The sequence below is a fragment of the Salvelinus alpinus genome, chromosome 10 (assembly GCF_045679555.1).
Source record: "Salvelinus alpinus chromosome 10, SLU_Salpinus.1, whole genome shotgun sequence".
Classification (NCBI taxonomy): domain Eukaryota; kingdom Metazoa; phylum Chordata; class Actinopteri; order Salmoniformes; family Salmonidae; genus Salvelinus; species Salvelinus alpinus.
In genome coordinates, this window is record NC_092095.1 from 66,649,382 (window position 1) to 66,672,157 (window position 22,776).

The 22,776-nt window shown below is 45.4% G+C and overlaps 1 protein-coding gene across 1 annotated transcript in view; it reads left to right on the plus strand.

Annotated features, from left to right (window-relative positions):
- Positions 1-11,419, plus strand: part of LOC139532665 (semaphorin-5B-like) — a 69,691-nt gene extending 58,272 nt beyond the window's left edge. Inside the window, exons 16-21 of the mRNA XM_071330569.1 lie at positions 435-671; positions 4,971-5,141; positions 5,471-5,620; positions 5,837-5,875; positions 8,594-8,799; positions 9,969-11,419. Of these exons, the coding sequence (XP_071186670.1) occupies positions 435-671; positions 4,971-5,141; positions 5,471-5,620; positions 5,837-5,875; positions 8,594-8,799; positions 9,969-10,154 (989 nt within the window). The 3' untranslated portion in view covers positions 10,155-11,419. The remainder of the gene's footprint in view (positions 1-434; positions 672-4,970; positions 5,142-5,470; positions 5,621-5,836; positions 5,876-8,593; positions 8,800-9,968) is intronic.
- Positions 11,420-22,776: the final 11,357 nt, after the last annotated feature.

Sequence of the window (22,776 nt, forward strand, 5' to 3'; positions counted from 1 at the left end):
GAAATATTACTGCTGCCCTGGTTTCAAACCACACAGACAGAAAATAAAAAGCTTTCAATTCATTATTGAAGTCATTTCCATAATTTAGGTGACGTGTTTCTTTTTTTTACCTTTTCAAAGAGTTCATCTGGAACCGATTAACCCAGATTTTACCCCACGGTTGAATGTTTGGCCCAGATTCTAACTGCACAGGTTACTATCATACCATGTAATGAGGAAGGAAGCCTCTGCACTCTTAGAACCAGCACATTGTCAGGTATTTCATTGCCAAGCTTTAGGTCACAGAAGACCATTGTTTATCAGAGCTGTTCTCCTACCATACCATTAGGAAAACAACATATTTTTGACTTTGAGAAGTCAAAATAATATTGTAAATCACCTTTTGTGTTGTAATGTCTCATGTTTGAGTATATGTGTGTCTCTGTGTGGTTCAGCTCTGGTTGAAGACTTGGTCAGGACCAGTGGAGGAGGCAGTAGTGGTCGACCTTTGCTCCGACAACCAGGTGGCACCAGGTGGTCGCCGTGGGAGACGTGGTCGACCTGCTCCCAGGAGTGTGCCAAAGGCTTCCGCACGCGCAAACGCACCTGTGCCTCAGCCGAGGGCAAGAGCCCCAGTGGCTGTAGTGGATCCCCAGTGGAGTACCAGGACTGCAACACCCAGCCCTGCCCAGGTAAGACACCGACTACTCCAGTGCTACTCTATATCTGCTCAAATACTGTACTGACCGATTAACTTAACGGGCAGTGTAGAACCGAGATTGGGATTCCTTCAAAGCCGGCAATAGCCTTTTAAAGGCAATTTCCCCCACGTTCTCGGAGATCGCATTCATGGTAAAAGCTGTTGAAGCGTAAATTGCCTTTAAAAGTCTGTAGTGAAAAACAAACTGGTCTAATAAACATGAATCAAATGTTTTGTTTTCATGTGCTGAAAACATGTTTAAAAAAACTCTGTATCTGGATAAATAGTTAACCCCTTACACTCGTGGGCCTTTATGGATTGGCCTAAATTGAAATGTTTCTTACAGAAGAAATATGGAAAGCATATGCAAAACCATGGTAGCAATTAAAAAGGAACAGTTTGGAGATGATGGGGAAATGATGACTAAAGTTGAGGACACAACAGTTCACAGACACAAGACTGAATCCAATTTATGTGCATTTTACATTTACTGTACTTTTTAACGCATTTGTTGATAAGAAAATCAAAAGATTCAAAGAAGTGTCTTCAACTTTAAGGTGCTATTTTTAGCTCTCCTCGTTGTTTTGTTTGGAACACAACCTGCATCCCCGCCTTCACACTATTACTGTTGTTGTTTTGTTTGGAACACAACCTGCATCCCCGCCTTCACACAATTACTGTTGTTGTTTTGTTTGGAACACAACCTGCATCCCCGCCTTCACACAACTACTGTTGTTGTTTTGTTTGGAACACAACCTGCATCCCTGCCTTCACACAATTACTGTTGTTGTTTTGTTTGGAACACAACCTGCATCCCCGCCTTCACACAATTACTGTTGTTGTTTTGTTTGGAACACAACCTGCATCCCCGCCTTCACACAACTACTGTTGTTGTTTTGTTTGGAACACAACCCTGCATCTCCGCCTTCACACAATTACTGTAGTTGTTTTGTTTGGAACACAACCCTGCATCCCCGCCTTCACACAATTACTGTTGTTGTTTTGTTTGGAACACAACCTGCATCCCCGCCTTCACACAATTACTGTTGTTGTTTTGTTTGGAACACAACCTGCATCCCCGCCTTCACACTATTACTGTTGTTGTTTTGTTTGGAACACAACCCTGCATCCCCGCACTTCACACAATTACTGTTGTTGTTTTGTTTGGAACACAACCTGCATCCCCGCCTTCACACTATTACTGTTGTTGTTTTGTTTGGAACACAACCTGCATCCCCGCCTTCACACAATTACTGTTGTTGTTTTGTTTGGAACACAACCTGCATCCCCGCCTTCACACTATTACTGTTGTTGTTTTGTTTGGAACACAACCTGCATCCCCGCCTTCACACAACTACTGTTGTTGTTTTGTTTGGAACACAACCTGCATCCCTGCCTTCACACAATTACTGTTGTTGTTTTGTTTGGAACACAACCTGCATCCCCGCCTTCACACAATTACTGTTGTTGTTTTGTTTGGAACACAACCTGCATCCCCGCCTTCACACAATTACTGTTGTTGTTTTGTTTGGAACACAACCTGCATCCCCGCCTTCACACTATTACTGTTGTTGTTTTCGCATTCCAAAAACAGTCCATTATAATTCACAATCTGGGTCAGATGGGCATCATTTGAAAGCTTGTTCTACTGCCAACATGACTTGCTAAATTATAAAATACGTTAGGTTTTCACAAGGCAATTCAGAGAAGCAGATCATCATTTTGGTGCGCATAGAATGGAGTCATGAACAGTGGTGTTACTTAAGTAAGAATACTTTCAAGTACTACTTAAGTCGTTTTTGTGGTGTCTGTACTTTACTATTTATATTTGACAACTTTTACTTTTACTCCAATACATTCCACAAGAAAATAATGTACTTTTACTCCATACATTTTCCCTGACACCCAAAATTACTAGTTACATTTTGAATGCTTTGCAGGACAGGAAAATTGTCTAATTCATGCACTTATCAAGAGAACATCCCTGGTCATCCCCACTGCCTCTGATCTGGCAGACTCACTAAACACAAATGCTTAGTTTGTAAATTATGTCTGAGTGTTGAAGTGTGCCCCTAGCTATCCGTAAATGTAAAAAACAAGAAAATCACGCCGTCAAGGTTTGCTTAATATTAGCAATTTTAAATTATTTATACTTTTACTTTTGATACCTACAGTTGAAGTCGGAAGTTTACATACACCTTAGCCAAATACATTTAAACTCAGATTTTCACAATTCCTGACATTTAATACTAGTAAAAATTCCCTGTCTTAGGTCAGTTAGGATCACCACTTTATTTTAAGAATGTGAAATGTCAGAATAATAGTAGAGAGAGTGATTTATTTCAGCTTTTATTTATTTCATCATGGGTAGCCTTCCACAAGCTTCCCAAAGTAAGTTGGGTGAATTTTGGCCCGTTCCTCCTGACAGAGCTGGGGTAACTGAGTCAGGTTTGTAGGCCTCCTTACTCGCACACACTTTCTCAGTTCTGCCCACAAATTTTCTATAGGATTGAGGTCAGTGCTTTGTGATGGCCACTCCAATACCTTGACTTTGTTGTCCTTAAGCCATTTTGCCACAACTTTGGAAGTATGCTTGGGGTCATTGTCAATTTGGAAGACCCATTTGCGACCAAGCTTTAACTTCCTGACTGATGTCTTGAGATGTTGCTTCAATATATCCACATAATTTTCCTCCCTCATGGTGCCATCTATTTTGTGCACCCCACAACATGATGCTGCCACCCCTGTGCTTCACAGTTGGGATGGTGTTCTTTGGCTTGCAAGCCTCCCCCTTTTTCCTCCAAACATAATGATGGTCATTATGCCCAAACAGTTCTATTTTTGTTTCATCAGACCAGAGGACATTTCTCCAAAAAGTACGATCTTTGTCCCCGTCTGGGATTGATTTGCACTTTTTGGACAAAAGTACGTTCATCTCTAGGAGACAGAACGTGTCTCCTTCCTGAGCGGTATGACGGCTGCATGGTCCCATGGTGTTTATACTTGCGTACTATTGTTTGTACAGATTTGTACCTTCAGGCATTTGGATGAACCAGACAAGGATGAACCAGACTTGTGGAAGTCTACAATTTTTGTTCTGAGGTATTGGCTGATTTCTTTTGATTTTCCCATGATGTCAAGCGAAGAGGCACTGAGTTTGAAGGTAGGCCTTGAAATACATCCACAGGTACACCTCCAATTGACTCAAATTATGTCAATTAGCCAATCAGAAGCTTCTAAAGCCATGACATCATTTTCAGGAATTTTCCAAGCTGTTTAAAGGCACAGTCAACTTAGTGTATGTAAACTTCTGACCCACTGGAATTGTGATACAGTGAATTATAAGTGAAATAATCTGTCTGTAAGCAATTGTTGGAAGAATTACTTGTATCATGCACAAAGTAGTTGTCCTAAACGACTTGCCAAAACTATAGTTTGTTAACAAGAAATTTGTGGAGTGGTTGAAAAACGAGTTTTAATGACTCCAACCTAAGTGCATGTAAACTTCCGACTTCAACTGTAATTATATTTTTGCGATTAGATTTACTTTTGATACTTAAGTACATTTAAGACCAAATACTTTTAGACTTTTACTCAAGAAGTATTTTAGTGGGTGACTTTCACTTTTACTTGAGTCGTTTTCTTTTAAGGTATCGTTACTTTACTCAAGTATGACAATTGGGTACTTTTTCCATCACTGGTCATGAATGTATTCTGGTGCGTGGTCCACGGCAAATTCTCACAATGTAACAAACATAGGCTCATTCTGTTCAGGACAACCCAGGGTATAACGCCATGTCATCTTGTAACTGTACATCAACATAGTAATCATAAACGTTGACACTATATGACCTGAGTTTTATGATATGGAAATGTGAAGTGCGCATTTGGACTCACGGGTGTTTGGCTTGCTTGTATGACATCAAAGCGGTATTTATTATAATTCTCAATGTATCCTCTTTTAAAATACATCGAGTCCTCGTAATTTACAGCATTCTCCTCACACAGACAACAACAAATGTGAAAAAGTTGCCTAATTATCTGGAGGGATGGGGGGCAACTTCTTGTTGCGCATGGTGCACAAGTTCAGAACGTCTGTCATTCAAAACCCCTACAGACCTGTGAAGCGCAGAGCCAGAGCTGTATAACACGTTACTATACAGCCACTGTGTTCCAATGGAGGTGCTTATCAGTGTCCAATCAGCCCTTTTCAACCTGTAAACTGACTGTGAAGGGCTACAGGATATTAACCTTTTATATTTTTTTATATTTGGTGTGTGTGTGTGTCCAGTGAAAGGAACCTGGTCGTGCTGGGCGTCATGGTCTCACTGCTCTGCCACCTGTGGAGGTGGGCACTACCAGCGTACCCGTACCTGTAGCAACCCTGCCCCCGCCAACGGAGGTGACATCTGCATCGGCCTGCACACTGAAGAGGCCCTGTGCAACACACACACCTGTGAAGGTATGCAGAATGAACAGATTCACAGATGACAGATATGCAGCACTCAGTCATACACAGATACACAACATTCAATCATAGCCTGCACAGGTACACATATTTGCAGCATTCGTTCAAATATTGTTTTAAAAATGTTGACCATTCAAAGTAACTCATTTAATTGAAATGATGGTGCATAAGTCATGTTAAGGTTATGTAGCTGCTATGTTGAGTTCACTGTGGCTTTGCTTTGACTTATAGTGGAACAACAACTCATCATCCTCTCTTCTCTCCGTCCACCCTCTCCTCTCTCTCCTCCAACCCCCTCCACTTCTCCTCCGCTGTTCCTCCAGGTGGCTGGCTGGTGTGGTCAGAGTGGGGGGAGTGTGACAAGGAGGGGCTGCAGCATCGCAGCAGGGAGTGTGGGGAACGGGAGGCAGACCCCAGCCTGTGTCAGGGCAATGCCACCGCGAGCAGGCCCTGCCAGCCCCCCGAGGTGCCAGGTCAGTCCCCAACATTTTGAACATACTGCTAAATAGCCAGCTGACCATCACTTTATGGGCAGTGTTTGGTTGGTTTTGCTGCAGAAAGTGGTACTCTGTGATTGTGGGGAGCTTTGACTCTATTGGCTGGTTGAATTGTGCATTGCAGTAACAGTCTGTTTCTCTCTCGGTTCCTCCCTATTTCTTTCCTCTTCTTCTCTCTATTTTTCTCTGCAGTCGTTCTGCCTGGACAGGATAACGATCAGCGCTGTGGGGGTAAGTGAATTATGAGAATCCCCCCCCATCCCAGTGGGGGGTTACAGGGACCCCAAGGACATGGAGCGTGCATCTCGTCACCCCCTTCCTCCCCCTCTCCTCTTACGCCCTTCCCACTTCCGTTGCATCAGAAATGAATCATCGCCACCCTGATTACACACAATGCTGTCATTCCTAAAAGCTTTAGGCCTAGATTCAGTCAGATCAAGCGTTAACCGGCGATAGCAAATACCCACAGCTGATATGTTGGCGGTGTCGGAGGTGTAACTGTGTTGGAGCTGTCAAATCAGGGAGCAGCTGCTATTGATCATTGTCACGAAGCCACACCCCTTCCCACTCGCATTACAAGTTCAGAATGAGAAAGTGTAGGCTATATAGAAATAATTGCGCTCAAATCAAAAATCATTAAACAAAATAATGAGGATTTCTATCAGCCTGATCAAGGTGTAGATTACACCTCACATTCCAGTGTTAAAACTTCTAAACAAGGCTGCATGGGATTTCTCTTAATGCGACACCGTTCAGCCAATGGCAATGTCTGCTTTAGGAATGATGCCAGGAGCCGCTTGTGGATCTGATAGCTCTAACGCGGTTCCAACTCTGACACTGCCAAATCAACCGCCATGTGGATGTAGGCTAAAGCGGATCTGATTTAATAGAGCCTTAAAGCCTTGTTCACATTGGCAGTTTGAAGTGATTCAAATACAATTTTTTTCCATATCTGGTCCGAATCTGTTATTTTTCCTGCAGTCTGAACAGCCAAAAAGTACATGGAATCAAATATTTCAAGCCATATTTCAAACCACCTTTGTAGGTGGTTTGAAATCAGATACAAATCTGATTCCTGCCTGTGCAACTTCTGTCTGAACGGTCAAATTTTATTTATTTGGTATATATTGTTGCTTACTAGCTAGTGGGTTGACAGTTTTGACAAGACCATGTGGAAGCTAATTAGCTTGTTAATTTAAAAACAAATTACTGAATGTGCTAGAAAGCTAAACAGCTAGCTAGCTGACTGCTGTGGCTAGCTAGCTGACGGCTGTGGCTAGCCTGCTGACTGCTGTGGCTAGCTGACTGCTGTGGCTAGCTAGCTGACGGCTATGGCTAGCCTGCTGACTGCTGTGGCTAGCTAGCTGACTGCTGTGGCTAGCTAGCTGACTGCTGTGGCTAGCTAGCTGACGGCTATGGCTAGCCTGCTGACTGCTGTGGCTAGCTAGCTGACTGCTGTGGCTAGCCGAAAAGGACTAGTTTTGAAAGTTAGATCATCTTATACTTTGAGGTTTCAAAAAAAGTGTACTTCCACTATGAATTAGAAAATTCTAAACATGGAGGCATTGTTGTCACCTTAGCTTGCTACATAACTTCTGAGTGATAGGAAGCACGAGCACCACCACCAATCAGCCTACACCACTGCGCACACATCTGTCGTTACTATGACAACTAGCATAGCAACATCAGCAAATGACTGCTGTCTGAACACACACAAATCTGATTTGGTCACTTGTAACTTGCTGTTTGGACAGTCAGTATTCCAAAACAGATTTGAAGAACTAATTTTAGTCTTAAGGCGTGCGAACAAGGCTTTAGTTTCAGTATGATTCTTGGTCTTTTGAGCAGATCCTCTCATGACAAAAACATTATGGCGCTATTGCAATGTTGCTAGTAGACCTGGGTTCAAATACTATTTGTAATCTTTCCAAGACTTTTAGCTTCCGCTCTAGCCTGGCTGCAGTGCTATATGACCAGGTTCACACTTTTAGCTTCCGCTCTAGCCTGGCTGCAGTGCTATGTGACCAGGTTCACACTTTTAGCTTCCGCTCTAGCCTGGCTGCAGTGCTATGTGACCAGGGTTCACACTTTTAGCTTCCGCTCTAGCCTGGCTGCAGTGCTATGTGACCAGGGTTCACACTTTTAGCTTCCGCTCTAGCCTGGCTGCAGTGATATATGACCAGGGTTCACACTTTTAGCTTCCGCTCTAGCCTGGCTGCAGTGCTATATGACCAGGGTTCACACTTTTAGCTTCCGCTCTAGCCTGGCTGCAGTGATATATGACCAGGGTTCACACTTTTAGCTTCCGCTCTAGCCTGGCTGCAGTGATATATGACCAGGGTTCACACTTTTAGCTTCCGCTCTAGCCTGGCTGCAGTGATATATGACCAGGGTTCACACTTTTAGCTTCCGCTCTAGCCTGGCTGCAGTGATATATGACCAGGGTTCACACTTTTAGCTTCCGCTCTAGCCTGGCTGCAGTGATATATGACCAGGGTTCACACTTTTAGCTTCCGCTCTAGCCTGGCTGCAGTGCTATATGACCAGGGTTCACACTTTTAGCTTCCGCTCTAGCCTGGCTGCAGTGATATATGACCAGGTTCACACTTTTAGCTTCCGCTCTAGCCTGGCTGCAGTGATATATGACCAGGTTCACACTTTTAGCTTCCGCTCTAGCCTGGCTGCAGTGATATATGACCAGGGTTCACACTTTTAGAAATGTTCCATTTAGCCAGGCAAGCTCAATCAAGCACAGATAAGGCATTTTAACTGATTTTAAATAGTATTTGAACCCAGGTCTGATCACTAGCTTAGCTGCACTTAGCCTTCAAAACAGGTTTGAACTCGCAATTTTTGGGAACAAGACTACATTGCCAAAGCAAACATATTGGAACATATAAAATTAATGGAGTAAATATTATTCAAACTCTGTCTCTTTCCTCCTACCAGCCTTCTCTCTGTTCCACCTGATGGCCACGGGAGCGTTGTGTTTCTTTGCGGCGGTGGGGCTGTCGGTCCTGGTCTACGCCTACTGCCAACGACTCCACAAGCCCTCCCAGGAGTCAGCCGTCATCCACCCCACCACGCCCAACCACCTCAGCTATAAGGGCAACACGACGCCAAAGAACGAGAAGTACACCCCCATGGAGTTCAAGGTGGAGTATTCCACTCTTTCTACCCCCCTCCCTTACACACAGGGAATGGAACAATCCGTTAGGGCAGAGTCAGACCTGCAGGTTCAGATAGATAACATTGGTTTTCTTTCAAATACTTTTAATTAAGTCTGCCTGGAGTGCCAGATGGGTGGGGTTTGCACTTTTGGAATTTTTCCATTGGTTCCATTGCATCAGGCAAGCCCAATCAAGCACAGATGAAGAATTTGAAAGAAAGTAAATACTATTTGAACGTAGGTCTGCTTCAAATACCAAATATCAGACCTCAAATGGTCAGGTCATTGTAGTCCTTGCTTGTCTTATTTTGCCTATTTTGCTCTTTGGTAGAATGGCAGAGAGACAGTAGCTGTGTGTGTGTCCGTCCGTCCGTCAGTCCTGCCCTTGTGATGTCCCAGTGATGTACCACCTGTTTGCCTCCCACTCTTTATTAATGTGTTCATTAGCCTGTTAACCTATCAGAAAGGAGGGCGAGACTCACACAGCTGTGTTTGATTAATCGAGCCATTACTTGAATTAATTAACTAACGTCTGCTCTCTGGCTGTCTCCTCTCACACACACACACACACACACACACACACACACACACACACACACACACACACACACACACACACACACACACACACACACACACACACACACTCCCTCATGTCCTTCCTGTGTCTGCCTCTCTCCATGGTTACCAGCGATTACCACCATGGTTTGTCTGTCTGAGACCCCCGAAAGGGATCGTTAGTCCATCTGTGTGTGATTGATCGTGTCTACTTGTTGATACAGTTTTATGTATTATACTATCTGTGTGTGATTGATCGGGTCTGTGTGTGAAGATACAGTATGATGTAACTGTGGGAGAGAATCTCAATTGCATACTCCTTGTGTCCTCTCCTCGCCTCCTTCTCAAAGCCCAAAGCCAGAGGTCCCGCCCCGTTGACCTTCTCCTCCAATGGGTTTTGAGAAGGAGGCGAGGAGAGAGATTCTCCCTGAGTGTTAGTGGGTGGTACAGTAGGGCATTGCAGGGAAGTGGAACTGGAAACAAAAATGAGCTTTCTCATTGGATGAGATCAGGTTGCTCCTCCTGCCTTTTGAAACGTTTTCTCCCATGTTGCACCTACTGAACACCCCCTGTTCTGTTCCCTTCTGTCTTCCACAGACGCTGAACAAGAACAATCTTCTCCCGGACGAGAGCTGCAACTTCTTCCCCTCGTCCCTCTCGCCCCTCCCCTCCCTCCCCCAGAATAACGTTTACACCACCACCTACTACCCTGCACCCCTGGGCAAATACGACCACCCCTTCCACCCCGACTCACCTTGCAGGAACTATATGCACCACAGTTGAGACAGGACCCCCCCCCCCCTCCAACTCTTCTCTATGGGAAGTTGGAAACACTCCTGCACCCCAGACCCTTCACCATTTCCTCTCCTCTCCTCAGTTGAGTGTGTACTCTGCTACGGTGAGGGGGAGCTGTGTTAACGACCGGGCAGACCCTTGAACTGGGTGTGTCCTCTCAAGGTCTGAACCATGCACGTTCTTCTCAATCACCAGTGTGGACGGAGGTTGAACTGTCCCTGTCAACCAATAGGACAACACTTTCGTATCATTGTGACTGTTCAGTTGATATGACTGTTTTATGACGTTGTTTTTCTACTCTACTGTGCAGTACAGCAACTCATCTCAAGACGAGGAAGTAGACTGGACCATGTGGAATGCTGGGAGTTGGAGTCTTATGAGGGAGCTGGGCTGTAGCAGCCTTAAGGTTCAGTATGGAGATTCACTACTTGTGGAATCTGTTCTAAAACAACACTGTTCAAAGTCTCCTGTAAAACCCTACGGTATCAGATCATGTATATCACAAAAACCCACAGACTTCACATTTGATCTGAGGAGAATATAAGACATTGTGGCTGGTTTGTATTCGATATAGACAGCAAAGTCAACCGTTCCCAAAGGATACCGTACCGGAATATGCTGACCAAGACACCTTCCAGCTCTAAAAACCGACTTTATGATGGTGAAAATGCAGAGCTCAATGACACTGACAGTATGGGAACGTTTGTCATCTCCTGCTCACCAACTTGTTTCTCCTGTCTGTTTGGACACACTGCATCAGAATAGCCTCATGGTCAGGTGCTCCCGCAGTGTGGACTAACAGAGAGGGAAAGAGAGTGAGGGGCTGGTACTGCTTTCATCTGAGCAGCCCAAGGACTCCTGGGTACGTCTCAAATGGCACCATATTCCCTATATAGTGCACTACTTTTGACTAGAGCCCAATGGGCCCTGGTTGAAAGGAGTGCACTATGTAGGGAATAGGGAGCCAAATGGGAAGGGGTCTGAAGGGGTTTATAATCCTGTAACTACCTGCACCGACACCCAAAAATGACAATGGCGGCGATTCAGAGTCGACGTAAAAGGAGCCATTTTGAGAAAAAACATGTATTTTGAACAACCCAGATACTCAGCTAAGGCTCAGCAATACTGTCTCACCACCCTCATCCCTTCAAATGGATAGCTGTCTCACCACCCTCATCCCTTCAAATGGATAGCTGTCTCACCACCCTCATCCCTTCAAATGGATAGCTGTCTCACCACCCTCATCCCTTCAAATGGATAGCTGTCTCACCACCCTCATCCCTTCAAATGGATAGCTGTCTCACCACCCTCATCCCTTCAAATGGATAGCTGTCTCACCACCCTCATCCCTTCAAATGGATAGCTGTCTCATCACCCTCATCCCTTCAAATGGATAGCTGTCTCACCACCCTCAGCCCTTCAAATGGATAGCTGTCTCACCACCCTCATCCCTTCAAATGGATAGCTGTCTCACCACCCTCATCCCTTCAAATGGATAGCTGTCTCACCACCCTCATCCCTTCAAATGGATAGCTGTCTCACCACCCTCATCCCTTCAAATGGTTAGCTGTCTCACCACCCTCATCCCTTCAAATGGATAGCTGTCTCACCACCCTCATCCCTTCAAATGGATAGCTGTCTCACCACCCTCATCCCTTCAAATGGTTAGCTGTCTCACCACCCTCATCCCTTCAAATGGATAGCTGTCTCACCACCCTCATCCCTTCAAATGGTTAGCTGTCTCACCACCCTCATCCCTTCAAATGGATAAATGGATAGCTGTCTCACCACCCTCATCCCTTCAAATGGATAGCTGTCTCACCACCCTCATCCCTTCAAATGGTTAGCTGTCTCACCACCCTCATCCCTTCAAATGGATAAATGGTTAGCTGTCTCACCACCCTCATCCCTTCAAATGGATAGCTGTCGCACCACCCTCATCCCTTCAAATGGTTAGCTGTCTCACCACCCTCATCCCTTCAAATGGATAAATGGATAGCTGTCTCACCACTCTCATCCCTTCAAATGGATAAATGGATGCATCCAATTGGAAATGTCTATGGATGTGGGAAATGATCTGTACACCAAACCTTGCCGTGAAGCATGATGAATACAGTTGGTGTGTAAGGGCACTGTTTCATCATCATGCCGAAGGGAAATGTGTTTGTCATGTTGCTATGATGAAATGTGTATTGAATGGTGGCAGATAAGGTCATCACCTGGATTACAATACTGGATCAATCAGCACCACTTCCACTGGATCACAATACTGGATTACAATACTGGATCACTCAGCACCTCCTCCACTGGATCACAATACTGGATCACTCAGCACTGCTTCCACTGGATCACAATACTGGATCACTCAGCACCTCCTCCACTGGATCACAATACTGGATCACTCAGCACCTCCTCCACTGGATCACAATACTGGATCACTCAGCACTGCTTCCACTGGATCACAATACTGGATCACTCAGCACCTCCTCCACTAGATCACAATACTGGATCACAATACTGGATCAGTCAGCACTGCTTCCACTGGATCACAATACTGGATCACATTACTGGATCATGTTATGGTAATCATCTGCAGAAGAAGATAGTAACACCAGCCATACTGTGTGTGTGTGTGTGTGTGTGTGTGTGTGTGTGTGTGTGTGTGTGTGTGTGTGTGTGTGTGTGTGTGTGTGTGTGTGTGTGTGTGTGTGTGTGTGTGTGTGTGTGTGTGTGTGTGTGTGTGTGTGTGTGTGTCTTGCTGGGCCATTCATTGTTGTATATGTTACTGTGAGTGTGGAGAGTGTGGAGAGTATCAATGTGATGGTATTAGAGTAGTGATGATCAACTCCTATCTCTTCCAGTCATTCAAGTTGTTCATGTTACAGATCTGAGCCCCATATAAACTGATGATAGGACATCTTCACCTAAATGATACTGAGCTGATGGTAGGACATCTTCACCTAAATGATACTGAGCTGATGGTAGGACATCTTCACCTAAATGATACTGAGCTGATGGTAGGACATCTTCACCTAAATGATACTGAGCTGATGGTAGGACATCTTCACCTAAATGATACAGAGCTGATGGTAGGACATCTTTACCTAAATGATACTGAGCTGATGGTAGGACATCTTCACCTAAATGATACAGAGCTGATGGTAGGACATCTTTACCTAAATGATACTGAGCTGATGGTAGGACATCTTCACCTAAATGATACTGAGCTGATGGTAGGACATCTTCACCTAAATGATACTGAGCTGATGGTAGGACATCTTCACCTAAATGATACTGAGCTGATGGTAGGACATCTTCACCTAAATGATACTGAGCTGATGGTAGGACATCTTCACCTAAATGATACTGAGCTGATGGTAGGACATCTTCACCTAAATGATACAGAGCTGATGGTAGGACATCTTTACCTAAATGATACTGAGCTGATGGTAGGACATCTTCACCTAAATGATACTGAGCTGATGGTAGGACATCTTCACCTAAATGATACTGAGCTGATGGTAGGACATCTTTACCTAAATGATACAGAGCTGATGGTAGGACATCTTTACCTAAATGATACTGAGCTGATGGTAGGACATCTTTACCTAAATGATACTGAGCTGATGGTAGGACATCTTCACCTAAATGATACTGAGCTGATGGTAGGACATCTTCACCTAAATGATACTGAGCTGATGGTAGGACATCTTCACCTAAATGATACTGAGCTGATGGTAGGACATCTTCACCTAAATGATACTGAGCTGATGGTAGGACATCTTCACCTAAATGATACTGAGCTGATGGTAGGACATCTTCACCTAAATGATACTGAGCTGATGGTAGGACATCTTCACCTAAATGATACTGAGCTGATGGTAGGACATCTTCACCTAAATGATACTGAGCTGATGGTAGGACATCTTCACCTAAATGATACTGAGCTGATGGTAGGACATCTTCACCTAAATGATACTGAGCTGATGGTAGGACATCTTCACCTAAATGATACTGAGCTGATGGTAGGACATCTTCACCTAAATGATACTGAGCTGATGGTAGGACATCTTTACCTAAATGATACTGAGCTGATGATAGGACATCTTCACCTAAATGATACTGAGCTGATGGTAGGACATCTTCACCTAAATGATACTGAGCTGATGGTAGGACATCTTCACCTAAATGATACTGAGCTGATGGTAGGACATCTTCACCTAAATGATACTGAGCTGATGGTAGGACATCTTCACCTAAATGATACTGAGCTGATGGTAGGACATCTTCACCTAAATGATAATGAGCTGATGGTAGGACATCTTCACCTAAATGATAATGAGCTGATGGTAGGACATCTTCACCTAAATGATACTGAGCTGATGGTAGGACATCTTCACCTAAATGATACTGAGCTGATGGTAGGACATCTTCACCTAAATGATACTGAGCTGATGGTAGGACATCTTCACCTAAATGATACTGAGCTGATGGTAGGACATCTTTACCTAAATGATACTGAGCTGATGGTAGGACATCTTCACCTAAATGATACTGAGCTGATGGTAGGACATCTTCACCTAAATGATACAGAGCTGATGGTAGGACATCTTCACCTAAATGATACTGAGCTGATGGTAGGACATCTTCACCTAAATGATACTGAGCTGATGGTAGGACATCTTCACCTAAATGATACTGAGCTGATGGTAGGACATCTTCACCTAAATGATACTGAGCTGATGGTAGGACATCTTCACCTAAATGATACTGAGCTGATGGTAGGACATCTTCACCTAAATGATACTGAGCTGATGGTAGGACATCTTCACCTAAATGATACTGAGTCTGGAAGTTTACTGTGAAGGTTCTCAAACTATTCATTCTCCATTCGATGAATGTTAAGTCATGTTTTCTTAAACAGCAAATCTTAATTTGTTCGTAGATGCTGTTCCATGCTAAAGGCAATGAAACCTAAAGTATGGTTTGTAAAATGTATATTGTATAACTTTTCTGTGTTTTTAAAGGCTTCTAGTTGTAAAAATGCATATGTTTTGTAAATATCAAGAAGGACATGGAGGTTTGTACCTGTCAGTAACCGAGGTTTGAGTTGTTCTCCATCCTGGATTTGATGTGAGTGCCAGTCTGTTTGTGCTGTCATGCCAACCCCTTATCACTCATTGTCACATGGCTTGACAATGACCAATGGGGTTGGCAGGAGCACAAACAGATCAGGGACAAGGCTAGATGTTATGTAGATGAATGTTCAACCCTGTAATGTAGTAATGACAGATCTGGGACCAGCCTGGATATTATGTAGATTAATGTTCAGCCCTGTGATGTAGTAATGTAGCCACACATAGGTTTAGCTGCCATGGTATCTGTTACCCTCAAATCTCAAGATACAACCCTCTTCATGTATTTCAATGAGTTTAAGTGTGTGTGTGTGTGTGTGTGTGTGTGTGTGTGTGTGTGTGTGTGTGTGTGTGTGTGTGTGTGTGTGTGTGTGTGTGTGTGTGTGTGTGTGTGTGTGTGTGTGTGTGTGTGTGTGTGTGTGTGTGTGTGTGTGTGAGAGAGAGTGTGTTAAAAAGAAGAAAAAAAAGAAATGACTGTACATTCATCGTTGTGGACACTCACAGGACACATTCACTTCGTTTTGTCATCGTGATTGGACATGCTGCTGTTGCATGTTGGAAAAACACCAATTGGAGGGCTCTGCACCCTTCTACGCAATCAACCAGGTGGTACTGTCAGCTGGGTATTGTAGTCCTGCTCACAAGTTATTGCTCTTTTCCAGAACTACAAACATGGCTGTTGGATTTGTGAATTGAGACTTTTTAATCACTGCCTTTTAGACACTGTGAATTTTTTGGTACTCTATATTTTTGTATATTGTACATTGTAAAAAATGAATAAAAATTAACTTTGGTGCCAAACATCTGTCAACTGTGCCCTTCTACATTCACTAGGAAGCTTGGTTGATTACTCCATTGTAAAGACTATCATTCAGTTAGCCTCACTACATCACTAGGAAGCTTGGTTGATTACTCCATTGTAAAGACTATCATTCAGTTAGCCTCACTACATCACTAGGAAGCTTGGTTGATTACTCCATTGTAAAGACACTATCATTCAGTTAGCCTCACTACATCACTAGGAAGCTTGGTTGATTACTCCATTGTAAAGACTATCATTCAGTTAGCCTCACTACATCACTAGGAAGCTTGGTTGATTACTCCATTGTAAAGACTATCATTCAGTTAGCCTCACTACATCACTAGGAAGCTTGGTTGATTACTCCATTGTAAAGACTATCATTCAGTTAGCCTCACTACATCACTAGGAAGCTTGGTTGATTACTCCATTGTAAAGACTATCATTCAGTTAGCCTCACTACATCACTAGGAAGCTTGGTTGATTACTCCATTGTAAAGACTATCATTCAGTTAGCCTCACTACATCACTAGGAAGCTTGGTTGATTACTCCATTGTAAAGACACTATCATCATTTAGCCTCTTGCTCTTTCCCTACAGTCACCATGTTTTCAAACTGTATTTGTGCTGAGACCAACTTCAGTCTTCTGACATGTATGGTGCATGGCAACAAGAAGCATAGAGTTAGCCAACACGTACAGTACAGGATGGATACAGTCAAATGTATTTATAAAGCCCTTTTTACATCAGCAGTTGTCACAAAGTGATTTACAGGAACCCAGACTAAAACCCCAAACAGCAAGCAATGCAGAGGCAGAAGCACAGTGGCTAGGAACAACTCCATAGAAAGGCAAGAACCTAGGAAGAAACCTAGAGAGGAACCAGTCTCAGAGGGGTGGCCAGTCCTCTTCTGGCTGTACGGGTAGAGAGGAACCAGTCTCAGAGAGGTGGCCAGTCCTCTTCTGGCTGTACGGGTAGAGAGGAACCAGTCTCAGAGAGGTGACCAGTCCTCTTCTGGGTGGAGAGGAACCAGTCTCAGAGAGGTGGCCAGTCCTCTTCTGGGTGGAGAGGAACCAGTCTCAGAGAGGTGGCCAGTCCTCTTCTGGGTAGAGAGGAACCAGTCTCAGAGAGGTGGCCAGTCCTCTTCTGGGTGGAGAGGAACCAGTCTCAGAGAGGTGGCCAGTCCGCTTCTGGCTGTACGGGTAGAGAGGAACCAGTCTCAGAGAGGTGGCCAGTCCTCTTCTGGCTGTACGGGTAGAGAGGATCCAGTCTCAGAGAGGTGGCCAGTCCTCTTCTGGCTGTACTGGGTAGAGAGGAACCAGTCTCAGAGAGGTGGCCAGTCCTCTTCTGGCTGTACTGGGTAGAGAGGAACCAGTCTCTGAGGGGTGGCCAGTCCTCTTCTGGCTGTACTGGGTAGAGAGGAATCAGTCTCAGAGGGGTGGCCAGACCTCTTCTGGCTGTACCGGGTTGAGAGGAACCAGTCTCTGAGGGGTGGCCAGTCCTCTTCTGACTGTACCGGGTAGAGAGGAACCATTCTCAGAGAGGTGGCCAGTCCTCTTCTGGCTGTACCGGGTAGAGAGGAACCAGTCTCAGAGGGGTGGCCAGTCCTCTTCTGGCTGTACTGGGTAGAGAGGAACCAGTCTCAGAGAGGTGGCCAGTCCTCTTCTGGGTAGAGAGGACCCAGTCTCAGAGAGGTGGCCAGTCCTCTTCTGGGTTGAGAGGAACCATTCTCAGAGAGGTGGCCAGTCCTCTTCTGGCTGTACCGGGTTGAGAGGAACCAGTCTCAGAGGGGTGGCCAGTCCTCTTCTGGCTGTACCGGGTAGAGAGGAACCAGTCTCAGAAGGGAAGCCAGTCCTCTTCTGGCTGTACCAGGTAGAGATATAAGAGTAGGTGTGGCCATTAAAGCCAGAATACAAGACTATATTTACCATACATCATACACACACTGTCTCCAGCTTGACTGTTTCATCACCAGTACTGTGTGAGTCCTAGCTTGACTGTTTCATCACCAGTACTGTGTGAGTCCTAGCTTGACTGTTTCATCACCAGTACTGTGTGAGTCCTAGCTTGACTGTGTCATCACCAGTACTGTGTGAGTCCCAGCTTGACTGTTTCATCACCAGTACTGTGTGAGTCCTAGCTTGACTGTTTCATCACCAGTACTGTGTGAGTCCCAGCTTGACTGTTTCATCACCAGTACTGTATGAGTCCCAGCTTGACTGTTTCATCACCAGTACTGTGTGAGTCCCAGCTTGACTGTTTCATCACCAGTACTGTGTGAGTTCCAGCTTGACTGTTTCATCACCAGTACTGTGTGAGTCCTAGCTTGACTGTTTCATCACCAGTACTGTGTGAGTCCTAGCTTGACTGTTTCATCACCAGTACTGTGTGAGTCCTAGCTTGACTGTGTCATCACCAGTACTATGTGAGTCCTAGCTTGACTGTTTCATCACCAGTACTGTGTGAGTCCCAGCTTGACTGTTTCATCACCAGTACTGTATGAGTCCTAGCTTGACTGTTTCATCACCAGTACTGTATGAGTCCTAGCTTGACTGTTTCATCACCAGTACTGTGTGAGTCCCAGCTTGACTGTTTCATCACCAGTACTGTATGAGTTCCAGCTTGACTGTTTCATCATCAGTACTGTGTGAGTCCCAGCTTGACTGTTTCATCACCAGTACTGTGTGAGTCCCAGCTTGACTGTTTCATCACCAGTACTGTGTGAGTCCTAGCTTGACTGTTTCATCACCAGTACTGTGTGAGTCCTAGCTTGACTGTTTCATCACCAGTACTGTGTGAGTCCTAGCTTGACTGTTTCATCACCAGTACTGTATGAGTCCTAGCTTGACTGTTTCATCACCAGTACTGTGTGAGTCCCAGCTTGACTGTTTCATCACCAGTACTGTGTGAGTCCTAGCTTGACTGTTTCATCACCAGTACTGTATGAGTCCTAGCTTGACTGTTTCATCATCAGTACTGTGTGAGTCCTAGCTTGACTGTTTCATCACCAGTACTGTGTGAGTCCCAGCTTGACTGTTTCATCACCAGTACTGTGTGAGTTCCAGCTTGACTGTTTCATCACCAGTACTGTGTGAGTCCCAGCTTGACTGTTTCATCACCAGTACTGTGTGAGTCCCAGCTTGACTGTTTCATCACCAGTACTGTATGAGTCCCAGCTTGACTGTTTCATCACCAGTACTGTGTGAGTCCCAGCTTGACTGTTTCATCACCAGTACTGTATGAGTCCCAGCTTGACTGTTTCATCACCAGTACTGTGTGAGTCCCAGCTTGACTGTTTCATCACCAGTACTGTGTGAGTCCCAGCTTGACTGTTTCATCACCAGTACTGTGTGAGTCCTAGCTTGCCCACTTTGCTTGTATCTCTTACAAGTGTCTCACTGAATGGTATCAGATTGTTATTACTACTGAGACACATCATCATTGACCCCTCATTCCAAAACCTGTCAGAGAGAATCCAGATCCACACTGACTTGTAATGCTGCAGTACTCTCTTTCCCCCCAACACATCCTAGCGTGAGATCAAGGTTGACTTTGGCTATGCTTCGGCATTCACACGGTGTTATGCACTATTTGACGCCCAAGATAAATTGTGTGAAACCTGTCACCTGCAATCAACCAATTCATGCACAACCTGGCATGAACTCAAGTACACATGCACAAAAAGATGCACACACACACACAATCTCTCTTTCTCGCACTCACACAAATAAACACACATACACTCTCTCTCTGTTTCTCACTATCTGTCTCTCTCTCTCTCTCTCTTTTTCTCCCTGTTTGTCTCTGTCTGTCTGTCTCTCTGTGTTTCTCTTTTTCTCCCTGTTTCTGTCTGTCTGTCTGTCTGTCTGTCTGTCTGTCTGTCTGTCTGTCTGTCTGTCTGTCTGTCTGTCTGTCTGTCTGTCTGGTGTGTGAAGAACATCCTTCCAGACAGACCAGTAGAACAGACCCCTGTTGCTACAATGGCTGTGTTTACACCGGCAGCCCAATTCTGATATTTTGAAACCAATCAGATCAGATCTCTTGTCAATCATTGGACAAAATATCTAAATTGGACGACCTGTATAAACGCAGCCAATGACACAGCAAAGCCCTCCTGAGGCATGCTGGGATATTTATGGAGCTGAGGTAAGGAGGATGGCCTATAGCCTCAAGGTATCTCACGGAAACTGGACAGGGCATTTTTCACCATCCTGTACTAGCCAGCTAAAGCACCAACCCAGATCAGTAAACTTTAAAACATGCTTTTAACCTTTATGTCAGCCTTAAAATGTATCCTTCAGCCCGTAGAGTCATACCTTAGCCCCTAATCATATCTTAGCCCCTAGAGTCATACCATGGTCTTTAATCATACCTTAGCCCCTAAAGTCATACTTCAGCCCCGAGAGTTGTACCTCAGCCCCGAGAGATGTGAAAACTCAGCCCCTAGAATCGACCTCGGCCCTAGAGTCGTACCTCGGCCCTAGAGTCGTACCTCGGCCCTAGAGACTTACCTCGGCCCCTAGAGTCGTACCTCGGCCCTAGAGTCGTACCTCGGCCCTAGAGTCGTACCTCGGCCCTAGAGTCGTACCGTACCTCGCCCCTAGAGTCGTACCGTACCTCGTCCCTAGAGTCGTACCGTACCTCGTCCCTAGAGTCGTACCGTACCTCGCCCCCTAGAGTCGTACCTCGGCCCTAGAGTCGTACCTCGGCCCTAGAGGCGTACCTCGGCCCTAGAGTCGTACCTCGGCCCCTAGAGTCGTACCTCAGCCACTAGAGTCATACCTCTGCCCCTAGAGTCGCCCCTCAGCCCCTAGAGTCGCCCCTCAGCCCCTAGAGTCGCACCTCGGCCACTAGAGTCGTACCTCTGCCCCTAGAGTCGCCCCTCAGCCCCTAGAGTCGCCCCTCAGCCCCTAGAGTCGCCCCTCAGCCCCTAGAGTCGCCCCTCAGCCCCTAGAGTCGTACCTCAGCCCCTAGAGTCACCCCCTGCCCCTAGAGTCGCCCCCTGCCCCTAGAGTCGTACCTCAGCCCCTAGAGTCGCCCCCTGCCCCTAGAATCGTATCTCAGCCCCTAGAGTCGTACCTCAGCCCCTAGAGTCGCCCCCTGCCCCTAGAATCGTATCTCAGCCCCTAGAGTCGTACCTCAGCCCCTAGAGTCGCCCCCTGCCCCTAGAATCGTACCTCAGCCCCTAGAGTTGTATCTCAGCCCCTAGAGTCATATCTCAGCCCCTAGAGTCATATCTCAGCCCCTAGAGTCATACCTCAGCAGTTATCACCATCTAGTGTATATGTAGCTCTCCATTTAGTAAATACCCTCATTCAACACAGACCTACAATATGAAGGACTCAAAAGTTGTTGTTTTTGACAATGTGTTGTATTATTAGGTGTATCCCCTAGATGCCTCTTAGAAAACAATTCAAACACATTTACATACAGTCATAATTTACCAGGCCAAAATCAGTCTGTCAGATACGTATAGTCTCGGCAGCCAAAGTGACCGAGACATTTCATAAGGATGGTGACTCAATATTATGATTGATGGTGTTTGTATTAAGTCCTGATGGATTGTGATAGTATTTTAATGAGCTGGGCTGTGTATTGGCTTTCCCATTAAATAGAAGGAAACCATCCGTTTCCTAACAGATGTTGTAGATTAGAGGGTGGTTGAGGACGTCCTGTGGGACATGTGTGTGTGTGTGTGTGTGTGTGTGTGTGTGTGTGTGTGTGTGTGTGTACAGAGATCAGTCAGACAGTGTATCAATGATAATCCACATGTTCACTATGTTCATACAACCTGAAACTACATCCTACATCCTGTTTTTTACCCTCATCGTTCTCTAGGATGTTTCCACTCTTGAGTCTATTGGATTTATTATAATGGTGAGTCACACACACACACACACAGTCTCCCCCTCCAAGGAGACCTCTCTATGATGGGAGGAACAACGCTCCTGGTTCTCTATGCCAAGGAGCCTCTGATGGGAGGAACAAACCTCCTGGTTCTCTATGCCAAGGAGCCTCTGATGGGAGGAACAAACCTCCTGGTTCTCTATGCCAAGGAGCCTCTGATGGGAAGAACAAACCTCTTGGTTCTCTATGCCAAGCAGCCTCTGATGGGAAGAACAAACCTCCTGGTTCTCTATGCCAAGGAGCCTCTGATGGGAAGAACAAACCTCCTGGTTCTCTATGCCAAGGAGCCTCTGATGGGAAGAACAAACCTCCTGGTTCTCTATGCCAAGGAGCCTCTGATGGGAAGAACAAACCTCCTGGTTCTCTATGCCAAGGAGCCTCTGATGGGAAGAACAAACCTCCTTGTTCTCTATGCCAAGGAGCCTCTGATGGGAAGAACAAACCTCTTGGTTCTCTATGCCAAGCAGCCTCTGATGGGAAGAACAAACCTCCTTGTTCTCTATGCCAAGGAGCCTCTGATGGGAGGAACAAACCTCCTGGTTCTCTATGCCAAGGAGCCTCTGATGGGAGGAACAAACCTCCTGGTTCTCTATGCCAAGGAGCCTCTGATGGGAAGAACAAACCTCCTGGTTCTCTATGCCAAGGAGCCTCTTATGGGAGGAACAAACCTCCTGGTTCTCTATTCCAAGGAGCCTCTGATGGGAAGAACAAACCTCCTGGTTCTCTATTCTAAGGAGCCTCTGATGAGAGGAACAAACCCTCCTGGTTC